This window comes from Heptranchias perlo, chromosome 39 (genome assembly GCF_035084215.1).
Source record: "Heptranchias perlo isolate sHepPer1 chromosome 39, sHepPer1.hap1, whole genome shotgun sequence".
In the NCBI taxonomy this organism is placed as follows: domain Eukaryota; kingdom Metazoa; phylum Chordata; class Chondrichthyes; order Hexanchiformes; family Hexanchidae; genus Heptranchias; species Heptranchias perlo.
In genome coordinates, this window is record NC_090363.1 from 6,353,020 (window position 1) to 6,378,641 (window position 25,622).

The 25,622-nt window shown below is 48.2% G+C and overlaps 1 protein-coding gene across 1 annotated transcript in view; it reads left to right on the top strand.

The window, feature by feature from the left end:
- LOC137304984 (large proline-rich protein bag6-like) overlaps window positions 1-25,622 on the top strand; it is an 89,617-nt gene that overhangs the window by 48,806 nt on the left and 15,189 nt on the right. Inside the window, exons 8-22 of the mRNA XM_067973758.1 lie at window positions 591-862; window positions 3,476-3,605; window positions 4,555-4,749; window positions 7,352-7,613; window positions 7,934-7,996; window positions 10,085-10,189; window positions 14,699-14,811; window positions 15,333-15,447; window positions 17,124-17,437; window positions 18,017-18,341; window positions 19,652-19,821; window positions 20,887-20,940; window positions 21,410-21,512; window positions 22,027-22,151; window positions 24,568-24,753. Coding sequence (XP_067829859.1) covers window positions 591-862; window positions 3,476-3,605; window positions 4,555-4,749; window positions 7,352-7,613; window positions 7,934-7,996; window positions 10,085-10,189; window positions 14,699-14,811; window positions 15,333-15,447; window positions 17,124-17,437; window positions 18,017-18,341; window positions 19,652-19,821; window positions 20,887-20,940; window positions 21,410-21,512; window positions 22,027-22,151; window positions 24,568-24,753 — 2,532 coding nt within the window. The remainder of the gene's footprint in view (window positions 1-590; window positions 863-3,475; window positions 3,606-4,554; window positions 4,750-7,351; window positions 7,614-7,933; window positions 7,997-10,084; window positions 10,190-14,698; window positions 14,812-15,332; window positions 15,448-17,123; window positions 17,438-18,016; window positions 18,342-19,651; window positions 19,822-20,886; window positions 20,941-21,409; window positions 21,513-22,026; window positions 22,152-24,567; window positions 24,754-25,622) is intronic.

Here is a 25,622-nt window from a genome sequence, read left to right on the forward strand (position 1 = left end):
CTGCTGTTTAACCTCTTGCTGTTGCCCCTTGAGGTGGGGGCCTGAAATTTATCCCCTGCTACTATCATATTGGGAACCGTCATGGTTACTTTGGTTTTGATTTTTGCGGTCGGGCCAAATAGAAAACAAGAGGACCTTGCAATCATACAGGCGTGAAGCATTTTAGCGTTATGGTATTTAAAGTTGCAGATGAATTAAAGATTTTATTTGAGTTGGGATTGCATTGCCGTCAGAAGGCTGTGGATGCAGCATCAATTGAAATGTTTAAAACAGAGAGAGATACTTGGGAACAAAAGCAGGACACTGCGGATGCTGGAAATGTGAAATAAAAAACAGAAAATGCTGGAAACACTCAGCAGCTCAGGCAGCATCAGTGGAAAGAGAGAAAGAGAGTTAACGTTTCAGGTCAATGACCTTTCATCAGAGATTCTTGGGAAGTAAGGGTATTAAAACAATGTGGAGAGGTGGCAAGATCATTGCCATAGATAACAAAACGATTTAAGTCTCTGCAAGCGAGCCAGCAGTCTAGTGTCATCCAGTCTGGTTATGTTTTCTACAAGTAAACCCCATTATTAAAAAACCTTTCCCAGGGTCATACAAATGGCACTCCGCAGGATGCAGCACAGAGCCCTTTGGGCACCACAGCTTCTGCGGGAGAACCTGTAGCGGCAACGGCACCAGCAGCAGGAGAGACCATGGAGACGTCCAGCACAGAGCCGCAAGCAGCTACGGCTGCCCTGCCCCCAGAAACTTTGGCTGAGGGTAGCTCCGAGGAGAGCACCAGTACTTCAGAAGTCACTGAGACCAACGTGGGCTTGTCCTCGGCTACCACACAGACGGAAGAAGCCCCGCCTGGGCCCAAGTAAGTGTCAGTCCCAAAGGTGTCAATGAGCCTGTTCACAAGAGGTTCGTTTGTCATGGCTCCCTCTATTTGTCTTATGCATAAATAGTTGAAGGGAAAGGAAAGTGTAGGACATGGGCACTCTCCCAATAAGACGTCAGCCATGGCTCAGTGGTTACACTCTAGCCTCTGAGTCAGAAGGTCATGGGTTCAAGTCCCACTCCAAAGACTTGAGCCCAAAATCTAGGTTGACACTCTCAGTGCAGTGCTGAGGGAGTGCTGCACTGTCGGAGGTACCGTCTTTCGGTTGAGACGTTAAACCGAGGCCCCGTCTGCCCTCTCAGGTGGACGTAAAAGATCCCACGGCCACTATTTCGAAGAAGAGCAGGGGATTTCTCCCCGATGTCCTGGCCAATATTTATCCCTCTATCAACATCACTAAAAACAGATTATCTGGCCATTATCACATTGCAAGTTAAAAAACAAGTCTTTCATTTTAAATGTCTTTTTTTAGTCGTGTCTCTAATTTAAAAAATATATTGTTTATTTTGTGAAAACTATTATGTAAAGTTGGGATTTTTTTGCTGCCCTGTAATTTGGTGGCACCATCTTATGGTGAAGTGAAACATTACTTTAAGCTGTGCTGGTAGGACAAGGGGCACTGTTTCAAACTGACAGAAAACAACAAATTTAGAACTGATGTCAGGGAAATTCTTCAACACAGCGAGTGACCAACGTACGGAACTGACTTCTGGGTAGGGTGTTGGGGTCAAAAGCCTTGGGATTATTTAATAGACAGGTGCTATGATAGAGACGCTATGGGGTCTTTCTGTATGGATGAGCTAGGACAGGCCAAATGCCCTTTCTTAGCTGTATCTGAGTGAAGAATAAGCCGTATCCATCATACGAGTGAAGAATAACCTGTATCTATCGTATGAGTAAGGGGAGATTTAATAGAGGTGTTCAAATTTATGAAAGATTTTGATAGAGTAAGTAAGGAGAAACTGTTTCCACTGGCAGGAGGGTCGGTAACCAGAGGACACAGATTTAAGATAATTGGCAAAAGAGCCAGGGGGGAGAGGAGGAGAATTTTTTTTATGCAGCGAGTTGTCATGATCTAGAATGCGCAGCCTTTAAGGGCGGTGGAAGCAGATTCAGTAATAACTTTCAGAAAGGGAATTGGATAAATACTTAAAAAGGAAAAATTTGCAGGGCTGTGGGGAAAGAGCAGGGGAGTGAGACTAATTGGATAGCTCTTTCAAAGAGCCAGCACAGGCATGATGGGCCGAATGGCCTCCTTCTGTGATGTATGATTCTATGAGTGTGAAGAATTACCTGTATCTATCATGTGAGTGTGACGCATTCTTGCAGAGCACTAAAATCTCACTGACAATCAGCTATTTAAAAGAAACAGTAGAGGCAGCTGATCACTGGTTGGAGTTTTCAACAGTGCAAGACAGCTCCACCAAGGGGAACGTTTGTGGGAAAATGCCCGCTTCCTACGCTTTTCCTTTCAAAAGCCCTTTTATAGTTTAATGTGTGATTTTTTTTTAAATTGTTGAATCTGGCTAGCGAGAGTTGTGTCATTCTGGGAATCATCTTGTAGATCTCTTGCCCAATTAGAAGTTCCTGGTCTCAACAGGATTAGCTGATAGATTATCCAGTGCTACTCTTGTGAGCTTGCTGATGGACGCCTCAGCAGCATTGTCAAAGGCTCTGTGCCATATGCTGCTTGTCTCTATATCGTTGTGGAATGATAGTATAACTACTATATTCCCGCCCATCAGCTCAGCAGCAACGATGGGCCCCAATGAACTCCCTCCATTGTTGTTGGTTCTGAACTAGCTTGGCCGCTTCAGTCATCCGTATCCCTTTCTGTGACAAGTCACTCTTGCATTGTCTATCCGGCGCTTCCTTGGTTTCTTGTTCCATGTACCTCTGTGTGCAGGGCCATGAAAGATATTGTTTCCATTCTTAAGACCTGCCCAAACCATCGCAGCCTTTCTCAGATCTTCTTGTTTCTTGTCCGAGGTGTGATCTTATATTATTCTTTGCATCCTGGATGCTCCCAGTGTTCCTCCCAACCAACTCCTCTCTGCTGTTAGTATCTTTTGCTCTTTAGTTGTGGAATGGTGCCTGGCATAAAAGGGAAAGGGCGGGTAATTTTTGCTGGAAAATCAGCAAAATACCTCGAATGCCTTCAGTAATTGGGGCATTTACATTGTAAGAGATAGTTAAGGAATTTGGGATTAGAATCATAGAATGGTTACGGCACAGAAGGAGGCCATTCGGCCCATCGAGCCTGTGCTCTGGAAAAGAGGAAACTTAGAGGTGATCACAATCTTGATTTCAATTAGAAAAGGAGTTGATAAAACTACCGCAGAGGGGGACGCAAATTTAAAAAATTCAAAATTTAGGATTAAGGAGGGAAGTCAAATGGAGCCTTTTCACCCAAAAGGAAATAGTTATGGAATAAGTAACCAGGGAAGGACGTTGAAGCAGACAGTATAAGCGAAGTAGAATCAAAGGGTATGGGGTTTTAGGAGAAAGAAGAAATTGAGGAATGTGGTGAGAAAGTGGGTGGGCTTGTTGTTGGAACTTTGCGCGCTCATTTGACCTCTTGCTTTATCTCAGCCACCCGTCCCCCACAGAGTACCTCGAGGTTCTGACCGAGCTGCAGCGGGTGGAGGCGAGGCTGCAGCCGTTCGTGCAGAGATACCAGGAGATCCTGAGCACTGCCACTACCGCGGACTACAACAACAACGTATGACCGGCTAATCGTAACGTCCCTTTACTCCTTTCTGCAGCTTTATCTGCAAGTTGACGTTCTTTCAGCTTTTCGATCTTTCCATCAGCTCCCTTTTAGAAATGATCTATTTAACCAAGAGTGGAATGTTTACAAAATAGTTGTGCAGTTACATACAAATTACAGCCCCCTCCCCCCACCCCGGCAATCTCCCCTCCGCACTTTGATGGCTTGGTTGCTAAATTCAGTGCCCGCTTTGAGACTGGGCTGTCCAGCACTGGCCTGTGCTGAGTTGCGGTGGTGGTGCTAAAGCTGGCTTCAGTGCCCCTTGTTTAGGGAGGAGGAAAAATCGTTCGGGTTCCAGATCACTCTCCGACAGTGTGAAGTGTAAACAATTGCCTAAAATTGTGTATATGTGCATGTTGGCTGAGGACATGCAGTTTTATTTTGTTTGCTGGTGATCCCTGCAGTTTTCAACTTTAGCTAAAGTATTTCCCAAAGTAGCGTTTCTTTAGAAATGGCTTTTGATCAGAACGATGACAAGTTGGTTGTTTTACCATTGATTTCCAAGGGCACCCCCACAATGGTACAAAGGCACAGCCTGATGTAGCACCAAGTGGTACAGGCCAGCATGGTCCCACATTGGATCCCTGGCCTGCATTAGCCGATCTCAAGTCAGTCTGGCAATTAAGAGTGCTGCGATTGGGCCCCCTTGCTGCTGGTAGGGTTTAAGTCAGCCAGCCGTCCCCTGCTGCCTGAAAGCTTGCAAGCATGGCTCACTGTGTAGGCTCACGATAGTCACTTGGGGCAAGTTATTGGGTGGGAGTTGCACCTGTGGAACTGTACCCTGGAAGAGTCAGCACCTTCAGGAGAACTGGGATGAAAACTGGAGACGGGGAGAAATAAGCCGAGGAATGTTTGTGCTTTATTGTTTATTTATCGTTGGCCTTTTTAACCCTTCCACCAGACCGAAGGCAGAGAGGAAGACCAGAGGATCATCAATCTTGTTGGAGAAGCCCTCCGTTTCTTGGGGAACACGTTCGTGGCTCTGTCCGACCTCCGGTGCAACCTGGCAGCCAATACTCCTCGTCACCTGCACGTGGTGAGGCCGATGTCACATTACGCTTCACCCGTGGTACTGCAGCAGGCCGTTCCGATTCAGGTGAGTTACTACACACTGGCTCTTTAGCTCTGGCATGAGGGTCCAGACCGGCCGGTTGGAGTGACGGGACTTGGACTTCCTGGATGTGCCTCTGTCCATGAGCGCACCATCGCATGTGGTGCTGAGCGCTTTAGACCAACATGGTTCCAGGATCGATCTATGTTACGGTTTGGGCTTGCTCTCAGTACTTGATACTCCATGAATGAACCTCTCCAATGAGGTTTCCGTCCTTGCCACAGCATTGAAAAGACCCCTAACTGAAGTCATAAATGATATCCTCTGTGACTATAGTGTATTAGTCCTTCTCGACCCTTCTGCAGCCTTTGGCACAGTCGGCCACACCATCATCCTCCAACAAACTCATCTCCTGCAAACCTTCCACGTATATGCAGACAACACCGAGCTCTGCCTCCCCGCCACCTCTCTTGACTTGGATGAGCCGCAAGTTTCCCCAGTTAAACAGTGGGAAGACCAAAGCCATCTTCTTCAGCCCACCCCACCTCCCGAACGTCATACCCTCACCATCGATTCCATCCCCTTCCCCGGCCGTTGTCTGAGGCTGAACCAGACAATTCGCAAGTTCGACATCCTATTCAACCCCGAGCTGAGCTTCGGAACCGATATCCTCTCCGTCACAAAGACCGCCTACTTCTACTTCTGTAACATTGCCCCCCCCCCCCCCCCTCCGCCCCTCACTTGCCGAAACCCTATTCCATGCTTTTGTCACGTCCAAACTCGACTATTTCAATGCTCTCCTGGCCAGCCTCCCATCCTCCACCCCCCCATAAACTTCAGCTCATCCAAAATTCTGCTGCCCATATCCTACCCCAACACCAAGTTCCGCTCCCCCATCACCCCTGTCCTCTCATTTACATTGGCTCATGGTCCCCCAATGCCTCTCAATTTAAAATTTTCATTATTGAGTTTAAAGCTCTTCATGGCCTCTCCCCATGCCATTTCAGTAACCTCCTCCAGCCATACACGCCTCCGAAACTCCTCGCTCCTCCAACTCTGGCCTCTTGTGCATTTCCGCTCCCTTCGCCCCAGCATTAGTGGACATGTCTTTAACCGTCTAGGTTCCATGCTCTGGGGTGCCCCCACTAAACCTCGCCGCCTCTTCACCTCTCCCTCCTTCCCTAAAACCCATCTTCAAACCCACTTCTTTGACCAAGCTTTCGGTAACTCCACCGACTGTCTCCTTCTTTGGCTAGGTGTCCATTTTTTTGGATTAAGCCTCTGTGAAGCACCTTGGCGTTTTTCTACATTAAACGCACTATTTAAATGCAATTTGTTGCTGTCTTCGGTATTCTCTGATAAAGGCCTTGCATTTCCTGTGATCTGAAACTGGACATTACGCTTTTAGTAAATTAGAAATAAGGTGGGGAGCTGGGCTGATGTTGTTCAGTGTGGACAAATACAACATCATGAGATTGGGAAAGGATACCAAACAGTATTGGTATAAATGAAATGGTGTTCTACAGGCCTCAACACAGGAAAGGGATTCGGGAATACTGGTGGATAGATTTCATAGTGTACTCTGGCACTTTCTCTGTAACCTCCTCCAGCCGTACAACCCTCAGATCTCGATGCTCCTCCAATTCTGGCCTTGTGCGTATCCCTGATTTTAATTGCTCCACTATTGGCGGCCGTGCCTTCAGCTGTCTAGGCCCTACGCTCTGGAATTCCCTCCCTAAACCCCTCTGCCTCTCTCTCCTCTAAGATGCTCCTTAAAATCTATCTCTTTGACCAAGCTTTTGGTCACCTGTCCTAATATCTCCTTATGTGGCTTGGTGTCAAATTTTGTTCGATAATCGCTCCTGTGAAGTGCCTTTTTTTTTTACTACGTTTAAAGGCGCTATATAAATGCAAGTTGTTATTGTATAATCTTGGGCTGTATAGCTAAAGGAATAGGATGCAAATTACAAGAAGTAATTGCATTTGTACAGAGTGCTGGTCCAGTCCCATCTGCAGTACTTTGTATCGTTCTGGACATTGAATCAGGCGAAAGACATCCGGGCATTGGAGAAGGTGCAGCAAAGTTGGTAGCTGGGTATAGGTGCCTGAGTTATAAGGGGAAGCAGCAGTAGCAGGGAATGTTTACACTGGAAAAAAGAAGGCTCGGGGTGGAAGGAGGACACAAATCAGCCAGTCTTTCGGCTACCAATCGCTATCCAGTGACCTTTGATGGAAAGTGTATTTGTATGCTGTAATGAGGTTCGGATTTAATGTCCCCACAGTCTCCACAACCTGTCAGCATTCATTGTCTAGGCTGTTGGGTGAAGGATGGCCATTTGAGGAAGGCAGCAGGCATCCATTTAATTGTACCCCAGCATAAGGCAGCATTTTCGGAAGGGGAGAAAATTGGACAGTAGGGGTTGGGTTGGCGATACCCGAAGGCCTTAAATGAAGAGTACATCTGCATCGTGTGAAATGCAAAGGGTGACAGCAGAGTTCCTGAGCATTGGAGGGGGGGGGGGGGGGGCGGAAGGAAGCGCGTGCGTTCTGTCGGCGGTGGACCTGTTAATAGGGAACGCTGCAACTTGGCGAGCTGCCACACCTGCTCTCGGATACTAAAATTACAAGTTTTCGTCCTTTTCAGCAGATCAATGTCGGAACTACCGTCACCATGACGACCAACGGCAGCCGGGCACAGCACACCGCCGAGGGGCAGGCGGCAGCACCGCCCACCGCCAACGCTGCCCCGACCGCCCAGGCACAGACCGCGGAGTCGCGGGAAGCACCGGAGACCCAGGCATCGCAGGCCCAGACCCAGACCCAGACCCAGACCCCGCATCCCCGCGTTATCCGTTTCACCCACCAAACCATGGAGCCTGTTGTCATGATGCAGATGAATCTTCAAGGAGGTACGGCCGAGGAACTAAGAGGATTGAAATAGCATGAAGGTGCCCGTCAAGGGTTTTTAGATTGTCTTTTCCATCACTGTTCTGGATCCGGAATTTAAATCCAGATTGAAGGGCGAGGGGTATGTGCGAGTAAGGAATTGTTTCAGTCATGCCCGCAATGGTCCTCCTGATGTCTTGTTCTCTGATGATGAAGGGGTGGCCCCATATACTGTCTTACGTTTCTGGGCTGTGCAAACAGTGTTGTTCCATATAAGCTGTATAGTAATAAATGTATCTGAAATGTGCTGTTCTGTTCACTTATAATTTTTTTAATCTGACAGATCCTGCAGCGCAGGGGAATGCTTCTGCAGCAGCCTCATCTGCAACAGGAACCGCTGGATCAGGTAACTGCATAGCTCGTGCAACAACATTACTGCCAAACATTCATTCCCACCCCAAATAAAGAAAGAGTTGGTTAATACTGAAGGACCACCGCATGTCTGTCAGTGGCTGAGGAGAAAGACTGGTTAATGTTCCCAATAGAGACCCTTTGTCAGTTCAGGTGAAAAGAACAATAGACTTGCGTTTATGTGATGCTTTTCACGACCTCAGGGTGTCCTAGAGTATTTCACAGCCAATGAAGTACTTTTTGAAGTGTAATCACTTGCAGGAAACGTGGCAGGCAATTTCTGCACAGTAGGGTCCACAAACAGCAGCGATAATGACCAGATAATCTCTCTTTTTTTTTGACGATGTTGGTTGAGGGATAAATATTGTCCAGGACACCGGGGAGAACTCCCCCTGCTGTATTTTGAAATAGTGGCCATGAGCTCTTTTACATCCACCTGAGGGCAGATGGGGCCTCGGTTTAACGTCTCATCTGTAAGACAGCGCCTCCGAAAGTGCAGTGCTCAGCCTGGATTTTGTGCTCAAATCTCTGAAGTAGGACTTGAACCCACAACCTTCTGACTCTGAGGCGAGAGTGCCACACGGTTAACACCTGAAGGGTCTTCACCTGAATTACTGACACGTCTTTTCTGTTCTCAGATATTGATGGACCAGCTGTATATTTGTAGCTTTTGGTATTTAGATTTCAGATTTCTGGCATTTTTTTTTTAACCATGGGGATTTTGAATTGGCTCAGGAGGTTTGCCTAACTTTCTGTGTTAAACTCCCATGTACAGTTACACAGACCTGAGTGTTTTAAAGTGTGATGCTGCTGCAGTCTCCAAGCCAGTCTACTAACATGTCAGTGAACCGTAAAAGTCTGAAGCTTGCGAAATGCCAGCTTGCCCTTAAAGCGGTAGTATCGCCTCAGCAAGGAGCTTACACCAAAGCAACTTGTCCGCAAAATGTCGCCACGTCTGCCAGAAAAACCCACGGGGCAGATTTTCTTGCGCCTGGGTCCGTTTTTTCGCTCGGATGCAACAACTGCAGGAAAGTCGAGCAGAGAGGAGCACACACCCATACGGGAGCCCTTCAGAAAATTAGGCGAGTTCAGTATGGGGTTTTGCTCCTCCCTGGCCATTTTCCCTGTATTCACTGCTCCCATTGTTTCTCTTTGTTGCTTTCTGCCAAAATGTTGCGACATCAAGGCTGTGAATCGTTGCATTTTGCAGAGTCTTCCTTTGCCAGATGTTACCTCTTGACTGGTTTGTAGAGTTACCTTTCCCCTTAACATGTAGTTGAAACGGTCTGTCATCAATGCTGTTTGGGGCCATTCACTATATGGTGATCTTGTTCCCTCCCTCCGTGTTAATAACCCCTGCTGACCAATACCCAGTTGTTACTGACTGCGGGTACGCTGATAATGTAACTCACTCATGCTGTCAGGCTCTAATTCCTCCCAGTCAACACCTTCTGTTACTATCTCTACTGATAATGCAGCTGGTCATGCAATGGTGTTTATTAATTCCTCCCTGTCAACACCTTGTGTTTGTTGAATGTTAGCCTGGTTCCTTCATGCATTGGGTTTGGTAATCGAGGATGTCTACTCAATCAGAACATACTAACAACAAGAGTCCCTCGCTTTTTTTTTAGTAATAACACTTTCTAATACTGTATAGGGATCTATGAAATAGACACGCGAGGAAAAGCAGTCTCCTGGTTTTTGCTTGTATGTAAGGTATCATTGTCAAGGCTGTAATGTTAATTAACCTTCCCCAATCACCCAGATCGAATAAAAATAACCATCCCTCTGACCAGGAGGTACTAAGCCCTAGTAAAGTCCGACTTTACCACCTCCCCCCCCCCCCCCCCCCAAAATTGGGATGACTTTAACTTACATAACCCAAAAAAATTTCCTCTTTCAGTTTTCAAATTTGTCTGACTTGAGTTTATGCCCTCCCATTTCGCTCTCACCTGTGAAAGATATTATAACACCTGTAGTGAAAGCTTCTGATTGCATGCTGGTGAACAATGCATACGTGCAAATGGTATAGCCTTGAGCATGACCTCCAACCTCTGTACCCTTTCTTGTTCTCGATGCCCAGGTCCGATGCCCCACATTCAGATCCCAGGGATGCCGCCTGAATTTATGCAGACCATCATGCACCAGATTACCCAGCAAGCCATGGCAGCAGCAGGTGCGAACTCAGGTAAGATTGAACAGCCTCCGGAAATTAAACGTGTGACTAGCACGACGTTTGCACTGAACTGCACGGTGCAGGGTTAATGTAGATAGCTGTAGGAGGTGTAGAGAGAAAGAAATAATTTGGGAAAATAGCCCATGAATATAATCTCTTTGTGTTGTGCAATTCTGCATAATGGAATAGGGACTAATTTGGGACATGGGCATGATTATTGTCTGAAGGACATTCCGAGGGTTTAGATGAGAAGCGTTTTACACGTTGATGTTACAGTTCACAAATGAGCAGCAAAGCATGTTTGGCATATTAGCATTTATATAGCACCCAATCAAACGTCTCAGGGATGTCAGTACTCGTATCAGTAATGGTGGCCATGAAACTATCGGATTGTCGTAAAAAACCCATCTGGTTCACTAATGTCCTTTAGGGAAGGAAACCTGCTGTCCTTACCTGTTCTGGCCTATATTTGACTCCAGACCCACAGCAATGTGGTTGATTCTTAATTGCCCTCTGAAATGGCCTAGCAAGCCACTCAGTTGTAAAATCTCGCTTAAAGAAAAGTCATAATAAGAATAAAACCGGACGGACCACCCGGCATCGGACCACTAGGCACCGGACACGACAAAGGCAAGCCAAGTCCAGTCGACCCTGCAAATCCCTCCTCACTAACATCTGGGGACTTGTGCCAAAATTGGGAGAGCTGTCCCACAGACGAGTCAAGCAACAGCCTGACATTGCCACACTCACAGAATCATACTTTCAGCCAATGTCCCAGACTCTTCCATCACCATCCCTGGGTATGTCCCGTCCCACCGGCAGGACAGGCCGACCAGAGGTGGCGGTACAGTGATATACAGTCAGGAGGGAGTGGCCCTGGGAGTCCTCAACATTGACTCTGGACCCCATGAAATCTCATGGCATCAGGTCAAACATGGGCAAGGCAACATCCTGCTGATTACCACCTACCGTCCTCCCTCAGCTGATGGATCAGTCCTCCTCCATGTTGAACACCACTTGGAGGAAGCACTGAGGGTAGCAAGGGCACGGAATGTACTCTGGGTGGGGCTCTTCAATGTCCATCACCAAGCACCACTACTGACCGAGCTGGCCGAGTCCTGAAGGACATAGCTGCGAGACTGGGCCTGCTGCAGGTGCTGAGCGAACCAACATGAGGGAAAAACTGACTTGACCTCGTCCTCACCAATCTACCAGTCGCAGATGCATCTGTCCATGACAGTATTGGTAGGAGTGACCACCGCACAGTCCTCGTGGAGACGAAGTCCCGTCTTCGCACTGAGGACACCATCCAACGTGTTGTGTGGCACTACCACCGTGCTAAATGGGATAGATTCAGAACAGATCTAGCAGCTCAAAATTGGGCATCCATGAGGCGCTGTGGGCCATCAGCAGCAGCAGAATTGTATTCCAGCACAATCTGTAGCCTCATGGCCCGGCATATTCCTCACTCTACCATTACCAACAAGCCAGGGGATCAACCCTGGTTCAATGAGGAGTGTAGAAGAGCATGCCAGGAGCAGCACCAGGCATACCTAAAAATGAGGTGCCAACCTGGTGAAGCTACAACTCAGGACTACATGCATGCTAAACAGCGGAAGCAACATGCTATAGACAGAGCTAAACGATTCCACAACCAACGGATCAGATCAAAGATCTGCAGTCCTGCCACATCCAGTTGTGAATGGTGGTGGACAATTAAACAACTAATAGGAGGAGGAGGCTCTGCAAACATCCCCATCCTCAATGATGGTAGAGTCCAGCACGTGAGTGCAAAAGACAAGGCAGAAGCGTTTGCAACCATCTTCAGCCAAAAGTGCCGAGTGGATGATCCATCTCGGCCTCCTCCCGATATCCCCACCATCACAGAAGCCAGTCTTCAGCCAATTCGATTCACTCCACGTGATATCAAGAAATGGCTGAGTGCACTGGATACAGCAAAGGCTATGGGCCCCGACAACATCCCGGCTGTAGTACTGAAGACTTGTGCTCCAGAACTAGCTGTGCCTCTAGCCGTGCCTCTAGCCAAGCTGTTCCAGTACAGCTACAACACTAGCATCTACCCGACAATGTGGAAAATTGCCCAGGTATGTCCTGTCCACAAAAAGCAGGACAAATCCAATCCGGCCAATTACCATCCCATCAGTCTACTCTCAATCATCAGCAAAGTGATGGAAGGTGTCGTCGACAGTGCTATCAAGCGGCACTTACTCACCAATAACCTGCTCACCGATGCTCAGTTTGGGTTCCGCCAGGAACACTCGGCTCCAGACCTCATTACAGCCTTGGTCCAAACATGGACAAAAGAGCTGAATTCCAGAGGTGGGGTGAGAGTGACTGCCCTTGACATCATGGCAGCATTTGACCGAGTGTGGCACCAAGGAGCTCGAGTAAAATTGAAGTCAATGGGAATCGGCAAAAACTCTCCAGTGGCTGGAATCATACCTTGCACAAAGGAAGATGGTAGTGGTTGTTGGACGCCAATCATCTCAGCCCCAGGACATTGCTGCAGGAGTTCCTCAAGGCAGTGTCCTAGACCCAACCATCTTCAGCTGCTTCATCAATGACCTTCCCTCCATCATAAGGTCAGAAATGGGGATGTTCGCTGATGATTGCACAGTGTTCAGTTCCATTCGCAACCCCTCAAATAATGAAGCAGTCCGAGCCCGCATGCAGTAAGACCTGGACAACATCCAGGCTTGGTCTGATAAGTGGCAAGTAACATTCGTGCCAGACAAGTGCCAGGCAATGACAATCTCCAATAAGAGAGAGTCTAACCACCTCCCCTTGACATTCAACGGCATTACCATTGCCGAATCCCCCACCATCAACATCTTGGGGGGTCACCATTGACCAGAAACTTAACTGGACCAGCCACATAAATACTGTGGCTACAAGAGTAGGTCAGAGGCTGGGTATTCTGTGGCGAGTGACTCACCTCCTGACTCCCCAAAGCCTTTCCACCATCTACAAGGCACAAGTCAGGAGTGTGATGGAATACTCTCCACTTGCCTGGATGAGTGCAGCTCCAACAACACTCAAGAAGCTTGACACCATCCAGGACAAAGCAGCCCGCTTGATTGGCACCCCATCCACCACCCTAAACATTCACGCCCTTCACCACCAGCGCACAGTGGTTGCAGTGTGTACCATCCACAGGATGCACTGCAGCAACTCACCAAGGCTTCTTCGACAGCACCTCCCAAACCCGCGACCTCTACCACCTAGAAGGACAAGAGCAGCAGGCACATGGGAACAACACCACCTGCACGTTCCCCTCCAAGTCACACACCATCCCGACTTGGAAATATATCGCCGTTCCTTCATCGTCGCTGGGTCAAAATCCTGGAACTCCCTTCCTAATAGCACTGTGGGAGAACCTTCACCACACGGACTGCAGCGGTTTAAGAAGGCGGCTCACCACCATCTTCTCAAGGGCAATTAGGGATGGGCAATAAATGCCGGCCTCGCCAGCGACACCCACATCCCATGAACGAATTTTTAAAAAAGTCACATAACTACAATGAATTGCTTTGAAATTCACTCACTTGTTATGTAGGCCAACGTGAGAACTATTTGTGAACAGCAAGATGCCACAAACAGCAAACTGGTGATTGAGCAGTTAATCTATTCTTGGTGGTTGAGGAAAAGAATGTTGGACAGGGCACTGGGAGAACTCACTGCTCTGATGCGAAAAGCACCACCAGAACCTTAGCATCCACCTGAAACATTAGAACAGGAAGACAGAGCCTTTGGTTTAATGCCTCATCGAAAAAAAGTACACCTCTTGACGGTGCAGTGCTCCCTCAGCAGTGTACTGGAGTGTCAGCCTAGATGACGTGCTGAAGTTCTGCAGTGGGGCTTGAACTCTCAACCTTCTGACTCGGGACATGAGTGCTGCCAACTAAGTAAAGCTGACATTAGATGTTTTTATTGGCAACACTGCCTCAGAAGAAAAAGCATTATCGAACAGATGAAATAGCCAGTTCCATTGATGCCCAACCCGCCCTTATAATAGTACAGCGTGGATTCAACAGTGGTGGAATAACTGCATGTATGCATGTAAAGCAACTTTTTGTTCCTCACGCACATCCTCTGTTATCGCACAGATCAGGACCGGAGAGAACTGACATCTAAGCCAACTCTAAGGTTAAAGAGAATTGAGTGTTGGTCTTAATACCATGTGGCATGTGATTTGGGGCTTTTGTCTAGGTATCCTGAGCAGTTTGTGGTCAACAGACCAGTCGAACTGTTGTTGGGGGTTGGAGGGGGGGAGGGACCCACACCAGTAGGCATCTCCTGACCAGTCAGTGGCCAGTGGAACTGTTGGGGCAGGAGGGAGAGGGGAGACATGGTGAGCGGGAAGGGAGGGAGGGAGAGAGAGGTCGGGGGGAGGTTACCGCTTCTGCTGCTTTTGACAAAGGAATGCCTCGTGTCTCAGTTGAGCCCCGCCACTTCTTTTTGTTTCTCTCTGCGTCTCACTCATTCTTTCTCCCCCAACAGGGCAGCCGGTTTCCGGGTTTCAGCCTTCGCCTGCCCGAGTGGTGATTACCAGACCTCCACCTCCACCCCCACGACAGACCCAGCCGGCATCGGGACCACAACCTGGTGCACAGGTAACGAGCAACGAAAGAATGGATCACGAGGGGTACTGTAAGATCACTGACTGACCCATTTCCACTACGGAAATCTCTTCACTACAAGTAACGTGCGTGTGAGCAGACTTATCCATCCAGGGCTACTGTGTCCACCTTGTTTTAACGGAGTGCATGAGAATGTACAGCCCATTGCTGCCCATCAGGCCAGTCCCAAAGTACAGATAATACGGCAGAGCATTCTCTATCTCTCTCTCTCCCTCCATCTCTCTCATACACTCTGCAGTCACCTCACTCGACATCTTTAAGGAAGCTTAGGTGGAGTAAGTGTGTAAACAGCTGGCAGGAGATGTTGGAAAGGACAATCAGTCAGCGGAAATCCCATAAAATAAGTGTAGCTTATGTTGTTCCCGGGAAGCCTATACTGCTCGCTGCTTGAATTAAGAGCACAAGGCTTGATATGTTCGGATTTTTTTTTTGTATTTTGAGTGACTTATTTACAGAATTGTAGCCCACTTTCTGTATTTTCTGTTCTACTCTAGGTTCCTCCTGGGCCTGCCCCCGGTCCTGGCTCTGGCCCTGCCCCTGGCCCTGCCACTCTGGCTCAGATGATCACTGGGCTGGTTGGACAGCTTCTGATGCAGCCTGTTGTCTTCGGTAAGAATCTGATTGTCACTGGGTGCGCAGCACCTTGAGCTGTGCTGTCTTTTTCTGTTGATTTATAATCAGGGTATCTGCTCGGCTAAGTCGCTAGCACCAAAGGTTGTGTGTTTGAGTCCCACTCCAGGGCTCGAGCACCTAAACCCAGCCTGGCATTCCAGTGCCACTCTGAGAGGGGGAGCCCCATTGCTGAAGGTGCAATGTCCAGCCGTGGCCCCTCAGGTGAATGTTCAGTTACGGCAGAACAGTACGGCCGCCACGGCAGAACATTTAGTTGTTGATGTTATACAGAGGAGATGATGGGAGCTGCACAGGACCCATGAGGTGGGCTGATGGGATGAGGGCTCAGGTTGTACGGCCCGTCCCCATTTTAGTTACAGCTCGGTAGAAGTGGGGGTCCACTCACTGCAGGAACTGTGCTAGTTTGCATGCTGTACCTGACCGGAGGGCTGAAGTGAGTCCAGAGGCCAGCCTTGGACCCTCTGGCCCTCTAGAATGGATGAAGGCACGAGCAACGCATGTAGTAATGGTGCCCATGTGTCTGCAGGACTTTGTGCACTTTTCTGAAGTTTGCAGCTTGTGTGGGTTATGGTGTGTCCTAAATATAACAACAACAGGGGCAATTGTAACCTAACCTGCCCGTCGGGAAATTGACGGGATCGGGTGCGACGCTGGTTTTACACCCTGCCCCGATTTTACTCTCCGTTGAAGTTGATGAGTATTCCATCCAATTTCCTACATTACAACAGTGACCACACTTCATAAATACTTCATTGGCTGTAAAGCACTTTGGGACGTCCTGAGGTCATGAAAGGCGCTATGTAAATGCAAGTCTTTTTTTTTTACCCGCCCTGCCACTTAGGTTAAAATCACGCCCCAATAATCTTGCTGGAGTACAGTTTGAGGAGTGCTGGCTGCTCCCAATATCTTTCCCAAGGGACTCAGTCTGGGCAATGAATATCGGCAGGCATCATATTTGCACAGGATCCCATCCTTGCCTAATGTCCATAGGTGGGATTTTTTTCAGCAGCTATCAAATGATAAGTGATCGGGATACTTTTTGCTTTTTTTCCCCTCCTCCTTCCTAGACCGGGCTCACTTGGGCCATTTGCTGTGCTCAAACTGTTGGCCTGGGTGAGTTGAGACACCTTTTGGCCCATATAATATCAGCGTCACGATGTATGGTGCACTTACTAAAGACTTGAGCACAAAATCTATGCTGACACTTCAGTGCAGTACCAAGGGAGTGCTGCACTGTCAAGAGGTGGCGTTTTTCGATGAGACGTTAAACCAAGGCCCCGTCTACCCCTTTCAGGTGGGCGTAAAAGATCCCACGGCCACTATTTCAAAGAAGAGCAGGGGAGTTCCCCTGGTGTCCTGGCCAATATTTATCCCTCATCCAACATCACTTAAAAAAAAACAGATGATCTGGTCATTATCACGTTGCTGTTTGTGGGATCTTGCTGTGCACAAATTGCTTCAAAAGTACTTCATTGGCTGTAAAGCACTTTGGGACGTCCTGATGTCGTGAAAGGCGCTATATAAATGCAAGTCTGTCTTTCTTACTAAGCTACTGGAGAAGCTGTATTAACCTATTCATAATCCAGCCCTCCTCTTGCCTTTATTCCATCAGCTTTTATTAAGCTTCTCTTCCTCTCCCTTGTTCCTTGCAGCCCAGCCCACGACCACTGGCAGCGCCTCCACGGCAGCCACCGGTACCAGTACGACGCCCGCCTCCGCCACCACCACCTCAGCCACCGCCGGCCAAACCTCCACGTCCACCACCAACTCCACCGGGACCACGTCTTCAGCCACGGCCAACGGCAACGGCCAGCCCCCGGCCCCTCCGGACGTCCAGTTCTCTCAGCTCTTGGGCAACCTCCTAGGAGCGTCCGGCTCCGGCGTGGCCGGCGTGGGCTCCCCGACCATCACCGTCACCTGGCCGGGGATGCCGGCCTTCGTGCAGGGAATGACGGAGTTTCTGCAGGTGAGTCGTGACTTTCGATAAAGGGGGGAGTTCGAAAAGGGAAAAAAAAAAATTCACTGGGCTGTGGGGAAGGAGCAGGGACTAATTGGATAGCTCTTTCAAAAGAGCCGGCACAGGCACGATGGGCCAAATGGCCGCCTTCTGTGCTGTTGCATTCTAATGAGGTGCCGCAGCACCGTTACGCGAGCGAAGGACAAAGCGTGGAGCCCGCCACAAGACGACAGTCAGCGGGTTGAGCATCCATGTTGAGTCTCACAAGTGGGAATTAGTCCCGTTTTACCACCGCTTGTGATTCAAGTGCCTAAATTTTCCACGTGAATTGCAAGCATTGGATCACTTCAGCAAATTGAGAGAATTAGGGAACCTGGAATTGCTGCTGTTTTTGAGTACGGATTCTGGGTGTGAAATTGGAGATGGGTAGGGGACGCATCTGGCGCAAGAGTTCAGCCTCAAACAATTGCAGAGGCGTATCGGAGTGGTACTGTTTAAAGGCGTTGAAATATGATGAGTTGCCCGAGCACTTGGTTAGCTGCTTATTTTCATGCCAGCAACTAGTTTTGTTTCTCTTCCTTCCCCAAGGCTGCTCAGGGAACTGGGACGGTGCCCCAGTCGACTCCTCCGGCTGCCCCCCAGCCCCAGCCGGCAACTCAGCCCCCACCTCCGACTCAGACTCAGGCTCCACCTCCGTGCCAATCGCAGCCGAGCCAAGAAAGAGGCAACAGGCAACAGGCCGGAGCAGACACCCTGACACCGGAGTTCTTCACCAGCGTCGTGCAGGGTGTCCTGTCCTCCATGATGGGCTCGCTGAACGCTCAGCAGGGCAGTACGGAGAGCATCGCAGATTTCATCCAGCGACTCAGCGGAACCAGTAATATCTTCGAACCGGGAGCAGACGGAGCTCTAGGTGCGTTTTCCACTTGCTCTGACCAGCCGTGTTCGGTTTCATAAATCTGAGGGGGATCTGTGCTCATTTATCTGAAGGTTGCTAACATATAATAAATAACCTTTTCTGCAGCCAGTAACTGTATTGAGCGCTTAGCTCAACCAACCCTGGGACTAGCCCAAACTGAACAAAGCAGTAGTGGGGAATTGGGAGCTTTAGTGGGACGGGAGGAGAAGACACTAGGCACCTCTACTTCACTGTTTGCAAGCTTTTCCATGTGCGGGACTCTACGCAAGTATTAAGACACCTCCAGGGAGCCTCTGTGCTAACCGAAAAGATACCCAAAGGGAAACGGTGCTATTTTGCAGACATTTGGCATAGACCAGTTGGGCTAATGGCCTGTTTCCGTGCTGTAATTTCTATGTAATATACAGCAACAGACATAATGTGGTAGTAAGTTAAATACAGAACAACGTAGAAGTCCGATGACTTGGTCAGAAAATTGATGCCAAGGGGTTGGAGGTGGCAGTTTGAAAAGTCATTCTCTGCGAGGAGCATTGGACTTTGAAGCTGCTGATCAGGACTTCTTGTTACTTAGAGGCATGTTTGCAAGAATTGTTAGGAATAGGGAAAGATCATAAGTCTATACAACCGTGTCTTTATTAACCCATCTTCTCATCGTATCCTTCAGTCCCTTTTGTCTCTGGCAAAGCATCTAATTGTCTCTTGGATCCCACTTTATACAATTCGCTTCACTGGCCTTTCCTGGTAACCTATTCTGCCGCCCTATTACCCTTCAGATGAGAATGTTCTGTCGTAAGAACATAGGAACAGGAGTAGGCCATTTAGCCCCTCAATGAGATCATGGCTGATCTGTGACCTAACTCCATTTACCCGCCTTAGCCCCATATCCCTCAATACCGTTGGTTAACAAAAATCTATTAATCTCTGATTTAAAATTAACAATTGAACTAGCATCAACTGCCGTTTGCGGAAGAGAGTTCCAAACTTCTACCATCCTTTGCGTGTAGAAGTGTTTCCTAACTTCACTCCTGAAAGTCCTGGCTCTAATTTTTAGGCTGTGTCCCCTAGTCCTAGACTCCCCAACTAGTGGAAATAGGGTAGATAGAAACTATCAGTTCTCCTTAATATCTTGAAAACTTCGATCAAATCACCCCTTAATCTTCTAAATTCCAGGGAATACAACCCTAGTTTGTGTAATCGCTCCTCGTAATTTAACCCTTGGAGTCCAGGTGTCTTTTCTACTAAATCTACGCTGCACTCCCTCCCTCCCACTTACCTCCTTACCCCATACGTTCTCATTTTGGCAGGGTTCTTCGGCGATCTGCTCTCTCTCATTTGCCAGAATTTCTCCATGGTGGACATGATCATGCTGCTGCACGGCCAGTTCCAGCCGCTGCAACGCATCCAGCCCCAGCTCAACCAATTCTTCCGCGTGCAGTACCTCAACAACCAGGAGCCCACGGAGCAGAACATCCGGGTAAGCAGGGGCACCAAGCTGGGGCTCGTCACTCACCTCAATCACACTCTCACTCACTCGCACTCACTTTCATTCACTTTCACTCACTTTCACTCGCTCACCTTTTCTGGTTCATACAACAGTTTAATTGCAACATATGTAAACTAACTGGAATTCCAGTCCATTATTTTTAAAACAGGCAAAATTGTTTCCTTAAATTGTAATGTTCATGTGTGTAATTTTTACGGCACCTCAACGTGCATTTTATACGAACGTAGAATGGAGTAACATATGTGAGTTACAGGCTGGAATCTAATCGATGGGTTTAGGTGGTTTATATATAGAGTAATGGATACCTGGCAGTGAGTTACAGGCTGGAATCTAATCGATGGGTTCAGGTGGTTTATATATAGAATGATGGATACCTGGGATTGAGTTACAGGCTGGAATCTAATCGATGGGTTCAGGTGGTTTATATATAGAATGATGGATACCTGGGATTGAGTTACAGGCTGGAATCTAATCGATGGGTTCAGGTGGTTTATATATAGAATGATGGATACCTGGGATTGAGTTACAGGCTGGAATCTAATCGATAGGTTCAGGTGGTTTATATAAAGAATAATGGATATCTGGGATTGAGTTACAGGCTGGAATCTAATCGATGGGTTCAGGTGGTTTATATAAAGAATAATGGATATCTGGGATTGAGTTACAGGCTGGAATCTAATCAAGAGGTTTGGTCCAATTGCTTTACAGATGAACCAGTATCTGACAGGGGGATTTGAATAATGTCTTGAACGGCTTATCTGAACCCACGCACTTGATTTAACTACGTTAATTCTAGGGACGAACCTGCTGAACTGTTGCTATACTAATTTGATGTGTATGTGCCATTTTAGGTTTCTGTTGCTTTATGTAGTAGAACACTCAAGGCTTCACATAATGACTGTAGCAAATGGAGTTGTGAACTGTAGGATGAGGTGATTGAGCTGATGGATACTATGTACTTGTGTTTGAAGTGATTTTAGACCTTTGATGATGTGATGAGGAGCTACATAAGTGCAAGTTTCTTTTTTCTTCCAGGCGTCAACAAATTTTTTGATCAATGGGCTGGAGGAGTACATCCGTGAAAGTTTTGTAAGTATGTAATAATCTGGTTTACATGGTGGGAGGAGGGGTGAATTTCCTTCCCTGCACAGTTTGAAGCTAGGCCAGTATTCAGGAAAGACATTTACGACATTTTCCAGATCGCCACTTTACGCAGCCAACAAGAAATGACATCAACTTTAAAACCGATGCCCGCGGGCCGCCTTTCTAGGTCTTCTCTCCTTCCTACACTCTGGAGGCTTTTAAAATTTTCCATAAGTCGTGGACATGAGGCAGCATAGACCAGGTTAGGGTGAGCGCAGCACATTGCATGCTCAGCACCCAGCATTGTGTAAGGAGAGCAAGGGGAGACACACTGCCAGCGACTGCAATTTCGTCACTTGTTTTTTTTTTGCCAAAAACAAATTGGTTCCCTTGGGTTTGGTACAGAGCTCGGTTTGGCTGCAATAAATGGACTGAAGTAACCATGTTGCCTGCTTTTATTTTGTTTTGTTTCTAGGCATCTGTTGTAGTACGAGATGACATAGATATAACGCACACAAATTTGGACTTCTTACGGGAGCAGTTCAACAGGATAGCTGTTCACATTCTCCAGTGCACTGGTACGTTCAACATTGGTTTCTTGCCTTGCTATCGTCGTTGCTGGTTTTTTTTCCCTTTTTGTTTAGCTGCGCTCCCCTCTTCCTCTTTCTCCTAAACGTGCTGACGTCTTGATGGGGTTCAGTTCTAACGAGTGCTCACAGCCCTCCTGTACCTCGCCCATCTGATTTGCCCCTTGAATAGTGAGTATTCAACGGGATGAACCAACCTCATCCTGTCCTCACCAGAGTGACGCATACAGGCTTCTCCGGAGTCTATGGATGGTGACCAGGAGTGGCAGGTTCCCCCTCCCCCCCTACCCCCCCCCCCCCCCCCCCAAACCCAGGGTTGCAGAAGCCAATCTCCTCGGCCGAGATCTGCTGACTCAGCAGACGCCCAGGGTTGAATCCGGGACCTGCCACGAATTTGACCCACTGAACCATCAGGGTGTGGCAGAGTAGCCACTCGCTCGCTTTGGCACTCGAACTTGCACTCTCGCCCGCCCGCTCGCTCGCTCTGACCTCTTTTTTTCTGCAGATGCCAGTTTTGGTCACCGACTGCTGGAGTTGTGTAATCAGGCTCTGTTTGAGTGCCTAGCGCTGAACCTGTACAGCCTACAAGGGGAGCAAAGTGCATTGACCACCGTGATCAACGATCGGATCGTAAGTGAGCTTTTACAATCCAGGGGAGAGAGTGGAATTGGGGCAAACAGCAGCATTACTAGCCGTTGATCATTCTCCTTTCAAGGTTATCTGAAAACCTGTTTGTTTCATGGTGGTCATTGTCAGCTCTTATTGACTGGGCTGATGTAATCTGGAAGAGCATTCAGCAGCTCACCTAATGGCTTAAACAGTTAATCCAATGCCCCATACAGATCCTGGAGTGGAACTTGAACCCACAACCACCTGATTCAGGCAAGAGTACTACCAACTGAGCCACGGTGTCAGATGCTTTTTGTGGCCTGTCTCAAAAAGAAAGCCTCTTAATCATAGAATCGCGCAGCACAGATGGAGGCCATTCAGCCCATCGTGCCTGTGACGGCAATCTAACTTAAGTAGCTCTGTATATCGGGCGGGGCGTACCTCAGGCGGCCCATGCAATACCATCCGAGGTGAATTTCTGTCCCCGATAAAGGTCTTGCCCCCTCTTATATTGCAAACCCACTTCCATTGGTGCCAGATCCACCCTGTTTACACTGAGGAGGAGATTCAGCAGCAATGGAATAATTCCACGGTAGTGACTCCCTCAATCTGGCTGGCATCTTCGCTGGTGTCGAGGGCCAGGATTGGCAAAAAAAAAGTACTGACTGGAAGCAACGCTGTGAGGTGAGAGGGGTGGGGGAGGGGCATCGAACGGTGGCTGGGACCCCAGGTAACTCGGTCAATGTTTGCTGACCGTATGTCCGAGATTGCATATAGCGTACAAGAAAGCGTCCTCTGCCGTCCGGTTTAACTGACCAATGTCAGCAGTGACGGGGGCCTCTATGGAATTTGCTGTTTAAATGGCTAGCACTAGAAATTGGGCTCACTTTGCGCCCTCGGGAACGGCTTAGAATACATTCAGTCACCCCTTAGTTTGAATTTTTCAGTTCAGTTGGTGGGACTTTGCTTACCACTCGTAAAGAATTCACACAAGTAGAGAGGGTGTTTCCACTTGTGGGGGAGTCCAAAACTAGAGGCATAAATGTAAGATAGTCACTAATAAATCCATTGGGTGAAGAAGTTCCTCCTGAATCCCCTAGAGAGTGGTGAGAATGTGGAACTCGCTACCACAAGGAGTAGTTGAGGCGAATAGCATAGATGCATTTAAAGGGAAGCTTTTGATAAATACATGAGGGAGAAAGGAATAGAGGGATATGCTGACCAGATTGGATGAAGTACGGTGGGAGGAGGCTCGTGGAGCATAAACACCGGCATAGATCAGTTGGGCCGAATGGCGTGTTTCTGTGCTGTAAATTCTATGTAATTCTACATTTACTTGACTCAAAAGGGCAAATGATTATAAAGGAGTTAATTTGCCTCTTAACATGATGCTTGAAACATTAACTAGTTAATGGATTCAGTGATTGCTTCAGATTACATGCTAGGCTAGTGAATTGAGGGGGGGGGACTGTAGCTACCAATGATTTATGCCCAGCTGTGGCACACCTGGTACAATTCAGAACTGAAAGTCTTATCACAAGTTGTTATTATGGTAATAGTACCAATATGATGTTGAACAATTGCACTTGAGTCAATACAATGTAATTTTGTGTTTCTTCCCACCCCACCTCCCCGTTCAGCATTATTTTGGCCCCACCACCTGATTGAGCTTCATTTCTATTTAGCGATTCCCTCCTCTCTTTTCCCCTCCTCCCCCCCTCCCAATTTGGGGTTCGGTAGCTTTGTGGCTATGGTGCTGGACTAACAACCAAGGGGTTAGGTTCAAATTTCACCATGGCAAGTTGTGAAATTGAATTCAATAAATCTGACAATTTTGACTGTGAAATCTGCCAGATTGTCGCAAAAATCCAACTGATTCACTACTGTTCTTCAGAGAGATGATGTGGAGATGCCGGTGATGGACTGGGGTGGACAAATGTAAGCAATCTTACAACACCAGGTTATAGTCCAACAGTTTTATTTGAAAATCACAAGCTTTCGGAGCTTACCTCCTTCGTCAGGTGATTGAGTGAAGGGTTCTAAAATCGCATAGCATATATTAGGCTGGGAGACGGTCACAGCAATCAAAGGTGTCGTTGGTGTTCTTCAGAGAGAGACAGCCACCCCGGCGTGGTCTGGCCTACTCCTGACCCATCCCCTTCCCCCTCCTTCCTCCTCGTCTTTTTCCTCCTCCCCGTCTTTCTTTTCCCTCTTTTTTGCCCCCCACGCCCCGCTCTAGCCTTGCTTGACCTTAATACTACACTAGACCTTGACTCCCTGTGTGCAACATAACAGGAGATCGACTGTGCCCCTGATTACAATTCATTTATATCCTAGCGACTGCTCCGTACTGACCAGGGTTTGTGCGGAGAGCCCTGTATTCTGATCTTATTTCATTCGGTTTTTTTTGTTTAAAACGGTCTGATCTTTGCCTCAGCGCCGTATGTCGGTGGATGTTAATCCCTCGCTGGTGAACTGGCTGACCACCATGATGGCAATGAGGCTGCAAGTGATCATGGAGCACATGCCGGTGACAGAGGAACAGATCCTGCAGTACGTCAGGAGGAGGGAGCCTCAGCGTCAGGAGCCGGAGGCACAGCAGGTAATCAGTCAATCAGGTCGGGTGACGTCAAAGACCCTACGTCCCAGTATTAGGTTCCCCATTTTGTTCAGAATCTCTGCCTCAGATCTTCCCTTGTTGGCACAAGCTTTATAGGCCCTCTGCCCCTTCCCGAACTTAACCATTTCTTCATTTTTTTTTCCCCCTTCCTCTCCCGACTGTCTTGCTTGGGATACTGTCCTCACACTCTGCCCCCCGAGTTGCCAATGCTTCATGTGCGAGCCTGAATTGCGAAGGCAGGATCAGGCTCTGCTTCGATGACCTTCGTGTGCAGGTAGCCTGGCTCAGAGCTAAGCCGGATCCGGTCCCCGCCCAGTGTACAAACGTGACCTGGTAGTGATCAGAAGCAGGGACACCAGCTGATTCTACTCCCCCCCCCCCCCCCCCCCCCCCCCCTCCCTACTCAAAGATACTGAAGCTAATTGTCTTTAACAGTGTTGCTGCTGAATTCAGAAATTCAGCACAAACTGGGGAGAAAGAAGAAAGAAAGAACTTGCATTTATACTGCACCTTTCATAACCCCAGGGCGTCCCAAATCGCTTTTGCAGCCAGTGAATTATTTTTGAAGTGTAGTCACTGTTGTAATGTAGGAAAAGTAGCAGATAATTTGCTCACTGCAAGGTCCCACAAACAGCAATGTGATAATGACCAGGTCATCTGTTTTTAGGTGTTGGTTGAGGGATAAATATTGGCCAGGACACCGGGGAGAACTCCCCTGCTCTTCGAATAATGCCGTGGGATCGTTTACGTCCATCTGAGAGGGCAGATGGGGCCTCGGTTTAACGTCTCATCTGAAAGACGGCACCACCGACAGTGTAGCACTCCCCTCAGTACTGCACTGGGAGTGTCAGCCTGGATTTTGTGCTCAAGTC